Consider the following 10,091-nt stretch of genomic DNA (forward strand, 5'->3'; position numbering starts at 1 on the left):
TGAATTTATGATTATTTTCACACATTTTGTACTTTAACATAAATAAATAAAAATTTTCCAAACCGCATTTATGGCTTGTTTAATTGGTTACACTTCGAGTGCCGGACCCTGTATAAAGTGATACGAATTTCCTCAACCCAATTTTAATGATTGTTTTTTAAAACCGGCGATATTACAAACAAGATTTAATCACTTTTTCCACATTCATAAATATTAAGTGTCACAGAATTCGAAAATAAATTACTTATACAACCACCGTGGGATAAGCCTCCTAAACAACGCGTATAAGGTTCTATCGAGCGTATTGTGTGAAAGATTAAAGCCCACCGTCAACAAACTGATTGGACCTTATCGTGTGGCTTTAGACATGGAAAATCAACAACCGACCAGATATTCACCATGCCCCAATTTTTGGAAAAAAGCCATTGAAAGGAGAATCGACAAGCACCACTTCTTCGTCGATTTCAAAGCTGCTTTCGACAGCACGAAAAGGAGCTGCCTGTATGCCGCGATGTATGAATTTGATATCCCCGCAAAACTAATATGGCAGTGTAAACTGACGTTGATCAACACCACAAGCTCCGTCAGGATCGGGAAGGATCTCTCCGAGCCGTTCGATACCAAACGAGGTCTCAGACAAGGCAACTCCCTATCGTGCGACTTCTTCAATCTGCTGCTGGAGAAATTAATTCGAGCTGCAGAACTTAATCGAACAAGTACAGTCTTTTATAAGAGTCTACAGCTGCTGGCGTATGCCGATGATATTGATATCATAATTGATATAGGCAATTGAGAAGTAAAGTCCTCTCTCGACGAACAAAAACCAAACTCTATAAGTCACTCATAATTCCCGTCCTGCTATATGGTGCAGAGGCTTGGACGATGACAACAACTGAGAGAAAATTTTTGCGAAAGATTTGTGGTCCTTTGCGCGTTGGCCACGACGAATATCGCATTCGATGGAATGATGAGCTGTACGAGATATACGACGACATTGACATAGTTCAGCGAATTAAAAGACAGCGGCTACGCTAGCTAGGTCATGTTGTCCGGATGGACGAAAACACTCCAGCTCTGAAAGTATTCGACGCCGTACTCGCCGGGGGAAGCAGAGGAAGAGGAAGACCTCCACTCCGTTGGAAGGACCAGGTGGAGAAGGACCTGGCTACGCTTAGAATATCCAATTGGCGCCACGTAGCGAAAAGAAGAAACGACTGGCGCGCTGTTGTTAACTCGGCTATAATCGCGTAAGCGGTGTCTACGCCAATTAAGAAGAAGACATGTACATATAGGCCATTCCTTTTCACTCATATGCGTAGTTGGTGGCACGCTTGTCGACCGATTGACATTAAAAGTAGCGACACATCAAACACATAGTGCGCAATGTCACCAAAAACCCGCAATCGCGTGCACCTCATAAATTTGTCACGACCTGACATACGACAAATGATGCGCTGAATTCAACAGAACAGCGTCGTCCAGAAAAGGTTAATACATAGCACAGAAAGAGTGATGAAGGTAAATAAATGTGGCCCACGATAAAGCCAAAAACAAACTATTGATGCCAACGCATTTGGCACATACGCATTTGCAAACGTTGAGGAGCAAATGCTGCTTTTTATTGAAGTTATGGGTTCACTTTCTTTCTACGAACTTCGTGTTTTTGCTCGTTTTTCTTTGTTTTTTTTGTCGCCGCTATTGTGTGGCATTTTGGAATTTATTACCCTCTAATGTAAAATCGGGATTGCGCGAAAAAGACTTAAACGACTCTCAACTTCTATCTTAAAAAGAGTTTGAAAAATGGAGCTACGATCGGGAGCAGAAGCAGCAGTTTGCTACATATAGGCGGAACCCGTAGACAAGTTTTTAATTAAGTAAAATGTCAGAGAACCTACAACGATGCACCACAACCCATTTCTATGGTTATCACGTGGCTGGCGCTGTGCTTACCTCTTGCAAGTGGTTGATATTGTCGTAGTTTTTAGTTTTTGTGTTATTGTTACTTCTGCTCCAGCCTACGAATTGTTACCATGACATTTGCTGAGTTAGTAAGCCATTACAGCAGCGGCGACTATCTGCAGCCATCTCAGTCCGACGTTCTAATTTATTTCCTCTCGATTTCTTCTGCATTGACATTATAATAAATCGATCGTTGTGCCAGGAGCTGCTAGTGGACCAGATTTGTGTGGGAAAAGGCTGTAAGTGAACTGATCAAGCCAACGATGGGAATTGAATGCAGGAGTGTTTTCTTTTATGTGGGCATCTTGTGTCTGGATTAAGAGAGCAAATAAATAACAGTTACAAAATAGAATTGAGGAAACCTCTCATTGAGTAGATTGAGCCTAGCCACTGGCGAAGCATGATTTCAATTAGAAGAAGAGCACTGAATCGCTAGACCTTACCATTGAATTTAAACAGGCAAAATAAATGCATTTAATTCTTATTAAAAGTTTTACAACTAAACATACTTGATGAGTATTTAACTCAGTAAGCATCAGTTACCTCCAACATACTACCAAAATGAGGTTCCATCATGTAATGATCGCTTGTGGTTCAATGCGGCTAACCTAAGTGGTTAAATGCTCAGAGAGCGAAATCACAACTGACTTGTTCCTGCCAGTTTCTGATTTAAATTTTATTTAAGATAAATTTTTTTTCCGAACTGATCGACTTCGAATGCAGGTGGGTATCTGCTGTTAACTTGTTGTAAACACGTGTTTGCGCACACATATCGAGGTACACGTACGCAGCGGCCAATAGCAACTGTGGTTAAGCAGAAGCCTTCCAATCTGAGGCTACCTTTGTTTACAAAGATCCACATACCACGGCAGCACTAGAGCCTGACATATTGCGCCAAGCAGTTAAAGTCGCGTTGTCGCAGTGAACTTGAGCGACATCATTGTGATGCGAATTAAAAATTTATGTTAATTTCGCGAGAAAAAATGCACTGAAACAATAAGCAAAATAAAAAGAACTGCAAACAGAAAAGAAAAAGGAAATCGCGCTGCAGTGACGAGCGAAGATGCCTGGTGGACTAGCTAGTGACGCGGTCGTAATAATGGTTCCATCGTGCTCGACCTTTGTTGCGAGCCACCGTCGGCCTTCTACAGATTTGTGTCAGAAGTAATATCAATAAAGAATGTTGCATATTAAACGGTGCCCCGCAATAAGCTGGGCATAGCGCAGACCAGTTACCATGTTCTCCACGATATTGCAACAACCGCTTGCTACTGCTGCTTATTACTTGTTGTTTGTTGACGGAGCATATTTTTTGAATGCAACTTTATTTACTCAATGTGCAGACCCGAAAACCTATTACGTTTTGTGTATTTTAGTGTCGTGATCCACACATAGGTGCAAGAATAGGAGCAGCCACCTCCGCTACAATCTACTTCAACTCACACTATCTACTTCAACTCACTGTGTCAAATATAAATGATTTTCTCCTACCTGAACTATGCAAGATTACTAGATTATAATTATGTATGTATGTTCATAGTCTTTTAGCGGAATTAAGGTTTTTGTTCGATATCATTATTGAAGTTGCATTCACAAAACCTCATTACCTCGTGCTGATGGTTTAGCTGAATGTTTATTTTTTGGTCTTTTGGGTTATTCGCTAAAATTTGACTTTTCACATTTCCGTTATTCTCGCACTACTGAATATTGGAGTGCCACATGTGTTGCAGTCAAGGTGTTTAGCCCGGTAGCCTGACAACTGGTTGTCGAGGGGACAAAGGGTTATATGTGCAATAGGTTCACGGTTCATAAGCACATTAGGATTTTTTATTCCCAGTTACGTAGATACTATTAGATATTTAAATATATTAGGAAATGTTTTAAATATTTATTTTTTATTCATTGAAAAAAAACAGTACTTGATTTTTCGAGTTTATTCCATATACACTTCTGTTAAACTGAGCTTTGATTTGAAGTAGAAAGTATGAGGAATAAAAAACTTACAACGTAATCATATTGTGGTGAAACTTGGCCCATCGCTGACATCCAAGAGAATTTGGAATTATAGATAGCGGAATCGGACTATAGTCATTAATGTATAAGCCTCCTAATAAGACACAAAGTTTTTATTTGGTACGACGAAAAATATGTTTAATGAAAGTCCCTCACAAGTTTTCGTTAACAGCATTTTGTGGTCGTGGCAATGGCCCGATTCCGCCCATCAACGATACCAACCCCCCATGGGTGCCAAGAAATACGTGTACCAAGTTTCCTCACTATAAATACCTCAATTTCTACTAAAGGTATTGGGTGCACGGACGGAATGACAGACACTCAGAACTTAATTCGTTCATATAACTCCTTATCTATGTATATCGGTAGTTTAAGGTGTTACAAACATCGGATATGTGAAAAACTATAATCCAAATATGTAATAGCAGCTACTTGTTATACTATAGTTGCCCGCTCTGAAAAAATCGCGTAAAATTTCGAAAGAAAAATTTCTCCAATAAAAAGTTTTCCATACAACAATTTGACTTCGATTGTTCAGTTTGTATGCCAGAGGTATTCTATATTGGTCCGACATCGACAACTTCGGGAAAATTAGCAGTTTCTAGACAGACAGATGTGTATAAATCGACTCAAATCGGCACGCTGATCACTTATATGGTACGAGTATAGTATACATATGATAATATATATTTTATAGGATTTTGAACGTTTCCTTCTTAGTTTTCCAAACATATCGCAATCTTAATATACTCTATTCAGGTTATAAATATAATTAACAAGTATGAAAACGCTAAGTTCCCCACACTTTATACTCTTGCAATTTGCAAGGATCAAAGCCGGCTATATAAAGGGTGCTCCACTTCGAGGTTCCCTACTTTTTTTAAAGAAAAAAACACAGAAACTTCAAATTTAATGGGGACTGTTTATTATCATTCGAAAGAACATTCTTCCGAATTTTTATACCCTGAACAGGGTATATTAAGTTTGTCACGAAGTTTGTAACACCCAGAAGGAAGCGTCGGAGACCCTATAAAGTATATATATATGTAAATGATCAGTATGTTGAGCTGAGTCGATTTAGCCATGTCCGTCTGTCTGTCTGTATATATACGAACTAGTCCCTCAGGTTTTAAGATATCACTTTGAAATCTTGCAAACGTTATTTTCTCTTTAAGAGGCTGCTCATTTGTCGGAACTGCCGATATCGGACCACTATAACATATAGCTGCCATTCAAACTGAACAATCGGAATTAAGTTCTTGTATGGAAAACTTTAACATTTGACAATGTATCTTCACAAAAGTTGGCACAGGTTATTTTCTAAGACAATAATGTAATATGCGAAGAAATTGTTCAGATCGGCTTACTATAGCATATAGCTGCCATACAAACTGAACGATCGGAATCTAGTGCTGGTATGGAAAACTTTTGCATTTGACAAGATATATTCACGAAATTTGATATAGATTATTTCCTAAGGCAACAATGTAATCTCCGATCGGTTAACTATAGCATATAGCTGCCATACAAACTGAACGATCGGAATCAAGTTCTTGTATGGAAAACTTTCTTATTTGACGTGGTATCTTCACGAAATTTGACATAGATTACTGCTTAAGGTAATAATATAATCTCCGAAAATATTGTTCACATCGGATTACTATAGCATATAGCTTCCATACTGAACACATAGTTACTAAAAGAAATACACCTGTGAAGGGTATATTAGCTTCGGTGCAGCCGATTTACATATCCCCACAGGAAAAAGTCTAGCGGTGTAATATCATATGATATTGGTGGCCAGTCGACCGACCCAAATCCTGAAATTATCTTCTCACCGAAGTGTTCTCTCAATAAATCAATTGTTTGACTCTTCGCAGAACATAAATGTTCTATTATTGGCGTTTTGACAATGACAGTAGACCGATTACACAAATTTATGCACTGGTCCTCCTTTTTTTGAATAGCAAGTTTGATTACGATATCTCAATTTTTACTCAAGTTACAGTTTGCCCATACAGACGAACTGGCAGGCTTTCGAATTTTTCCTCGTGTCGACTCCCTGATCCGTTACTATATATACATAATAAACTTAATATCTATCTAGATTTGTTTTGTGAACAAAACTATTATATTACAAAGCCAAATGGTATAAAAACTATAGTCATATGTGTCAAAAGAGCAAGTGTCATAAAGCAGAGGCGAATTTGTACTACAGAAATTTAGGAGGGAACTAACGGTAAAGGCCATCGATAGCAAACTAAATTTAAATGAAACAATAAACAATGACAGAAGGTAGAAGGTAGAAGGAATGCAGAGAAATCAAAAGTGCAATCGCCGTAGCATAAGACCGAGGCCTTGTCAACAGAACAGCCGTGCACCCATAATTTATTAACAAACAAATTTACTCTCTCTACCAAACTCCAAAGACGCATCACTATCAAGTGACTCAAATTTATCCATTAATAAACATACTTATGTATGTGCTCTCCTTGGCTGTAATATATGTACTTGTACTTATATCACAAAATAGGAATAAGGCTTAAATTAGTGAAATGGGTAAACATGGTTAAATGCCATTCAATGGATGATAAACTCGAAAGCCGCCTTACGCCGGCAAACAAGGCCAATCATTTCCATGCACGATCAACGATCGGGAGGGTCGCGATTACGCAGCTGTGCGTTTCCCATTATCGCTTAAGTCTTTACCATAAGTAGCTGGAAACTATGCATTTTGTTCTTGTACGAGTTGCCGTTGCACTTAAATTGAGATCGCTTCAAAAGAACACTTAAGAACAGTTCGTAGAGCAGCGCTTTGTGCGTTCCCTTATATCTATTCCCCATTCCTCTTTTGTCTCTTCACCTCCTTTGTAGGTCGAAACAATTGCAGAAATTAGAAAAACTAAGTGGAATTTAGTCTTTCTAGTAATAATGGCCAAATAGTATGCATTCCGTTCCGCTGTTTATAGCCTTGACGGTAGCGTTAATCCGGATAAACTGCGCACTCCCTCAGTTCCAGATTTGTAGGTGACAGACGGCGGGTTTGAAACTCTCGTAAACAGCTGATTGTCATTTTTTCAATGAAAATGGATAGAAGATAAACATTGCGGTTGTTAACCGACAAATTTTTACAAAACCATTTTTATAACAAAAACATATCAACACGTTATTTTTAAAACAGCATCATAACATAACATCGGAACATAAAATTTCTTGTTTTATTATTGAAAATTTTGAAAAGCAGCTGTCAGATGTAGGGTTATATATACCAACAGTGATCAAGTTGTTAAATACCCTGAACATGATCAGTATTGAGATATCATGATGAAACCTGGTACACGTATTATTTGGCTCCATAAGAAGGTTAAGTTCGAAGATTGTCGGAACAAATGCTTGAAACCGAAAACCTATAAAGATCATAACTAAGCCATAAATAAAGATATTAAAGTGAAATTTGGCACAAAGGATCGCATCATATTTTGTCGGAGACCCTATAAAGTTTATGTACATATATATAAATGAACTATCAGTATTGTCGAGCTCAAATAAGATTTTGTTTAAGATATCGTTTTGAAATTTTGAAGAAATTGATCAGATCAAACGCCATTTACAAAGCTCTTCGGAACAAAAAACTTGTATGAAGAAAAATATATTCAGAAATGCTCATTGGCGTGTCGGAACGAACCATTGATCTCATCGGACCACTTCCTACTATAACATATAGCTGCCATACAAACTGAACGATCGGAATCAAATGCTTGTATGGAAAACTTTCACATTTGACAAGATATATTCACGAAATTTGGTATATATTATTTCCTAAAGCAACAATGTAATTGAAAAATATGTAAATGACGTATTATGAAATCTCGAAGAAATTGATCAGATCGGTTGACTATAGCATATAGCTGCCATACAAACTGAACGATCGGAATCAAGTTCTTGTATGGACAACTTTCACATTTGACAAGATATATTCACGAAATTTGGTATATATTATTTCCTAAAGCAACAATGTAATCTCCGAAGAAATTGATCAGATCGGTTGACTATAGCATATAGCTGCCATACAAACTGAACGATCGGAATCAAGTTCTTGTATGGACAACTTTCACATTTGACAAGATATATTCACGAAATTTGGTATATATTATTTCCTAAAGCAACAATGTAATCTCCGAAGAAATTGATCAGATCGGTTGACTATAGCATATAGCTGCCATACAAACTGAACGATCGGAATCAAGTTCTTGTATGGACAACTTTCACATTTGACAAGATATATTCACGAAATTTGGTATATATTATTTCCTAAAGCAACAATGTAATCTCCGAAGAAATTGATCAGATCGGTTGACTATAGCATATAGCTTCCATACAAACTGAACACATAGTTACTAACAGAAATGCACCTGTGAAGGGTATTTAGCTTCGGTGCAACTGAAGTTAACGTTTTTTCTTGTTTTTCATTCACAATAGATTAAAATTGGCCATTTTTAACTATGTTGTCAATGAAAATGCAGCTATCTCTCTAAAATTTTGGGGATTAAATGGGAGTTAGAACGGAATTATCTTAACTAACTTCTGAATTACTCCAGTTAATCCGGATTAACTCTGTCGTCTGTCAATGCTATTGCATTCACGTTTCAAGAATTGTTTTATAAATTTTTCGGTATGCTCGCGTGAGTCGTAAATTATGTGATTACACGTTGGTTGATTGATTGTGGGTTGAGATGTGATATGCTTCTCTCTCAGAGCTTCTGTTGTGTCTCATCTTGGATATTAATTTTGGTAAATTGTTCCCACGCTGAATACTAATATTGACATAGCTGCTGTGAAAAGACGAGTTCCTTTATCAGTAAATAAGGCTCGTCATATTTCATATTTACCTTGAGAATGATGAAATACTACGACAAATTTCTGAGCAGTCTGCGTAAGGTATATCCGCAGTTAATTTGTAAAACCAGACATATAAATCAAGTCAAAGTGCTACAGACAATCTGCGTCAGAGTCAACTCAGATGCCTAATCGTTCATAAGGGTATATGGATTGAATGTCCAGCCGACGAGTTTTGCTGTTAACCGCTTTTATTTAAGAGTTTGGTGCACAATGCGAGCACACCAGTTGCATGAGTGACAATAATTAAAAACCCACGCATACATTGTTGAAGAGGTATGTGGATTTCTTCGCAGAACAAAATTGAATCGATTAAAAATTGGGTCAGTAATTTCCCTCAAGTATGTCAACAACTGATTTTAACATAAAAACTTAAGTAAGTCAGTTGATGGCACGTGAATGCCCGGCGGACCAAACGTACATTCTGTCAAATAAGTACCCGGAAATTCTCATTTTAAATTTTTCCGCTGAGAATATTTCAAAATTTTGTTTTCCTCAGGTTGGCACAACTGTCAGCCACTAGTCAACCTTTTGTGTGCGTTGCGATTTGTTTTTTTAGTTTCGGCTCATTTTTGTCGCGCCAGTCCGATCCAAACCCATGTCTCGTCACCAGTTATGATGCATTCGATGAACGTTGGATCGGAATTTACGCGTTCAAGCATGTCTTCAGCCACCTTATTGCGATTCACTTTTTGAAGAAAATTCAGATCTTTTGACACCAATCGCGTTGCGACTTTCCGCATACCCAAAACATCGACCAAAATATGACGAGCGGTCTCATGAGACAAGTCCATTATTTGGGCTATCTCTCGCAAACGATTTTCGAGCACCATTTCCTTTATTTTGTCGACGTTTTCTTCAGTTGAAGAGGTCGAAGGCCGTCCTGAGCGTGGCAAATCGTTTACTTCTTCTCGCCCCTCTTTGAACGATTCATACCAATCGTAAACTTGAGTTTTCGACATGGTTGAATCGCCAATTGTTTTTTTAAATATTTCCAACGTTTTGGCACAAAAAATTTCGTTTGAAACACAAAATTTCACTCTTTGTTCAATATTTTTATTCATAGTAAAAATCGCAACGCTCACAAAAGGTTGACTAGTGGCTGACAGTTGTGCCAACCTGGGGAAAAACATTTTTGAAATATTTTCAGCGGGAAAATTTTAAAATAAGAATTTCCGGGTACTTATTTGACATAATGTATTTCAAAATTAAGCTTTAAGAAA

At 37.7% G+C, this 10,091-nt stretch overlaps 1 protein-coding gene across 1 annotated transcript; it reads right to left on the minus strand.

The window, feature by feature from the left end:
- Positions 1-9,434: 9,434 nt before the first annotated feature.
- Positions 9,435-9,830, minus strand: LOC126751567 (protein GVQW3-like). The gene has a single exon (XM_050461934.1). The coding sequence runs from the start codon at positions 9,828-9,830 to the stop codon at positions 9,435-9,437; it is 396 nt and encodes a 131-aa protein (XP_050317891.1).
- Positions 9,831-10,091: the final 261 nt, after the last annotated feature.

This window comes from Bactrocera neohumeralis, chromosome 2 (genome assembly GCF_024586455.1).
Source record: "Bactrocera neohumeralis isolate Rockhampton chromosome 2, APGP_CSIRO_Bneo_wtdbg2-racon-allhic-juicebox.fasta_v2, whole genome shotgun sequence".
In the NCBI taxonomy this organism is placed as follows: Eukaryota; Metazoa; Arthropoda; class Insecta; order Diptera; family Tephritidae; genus Bactrocera; species Bactrocera neohumeralis.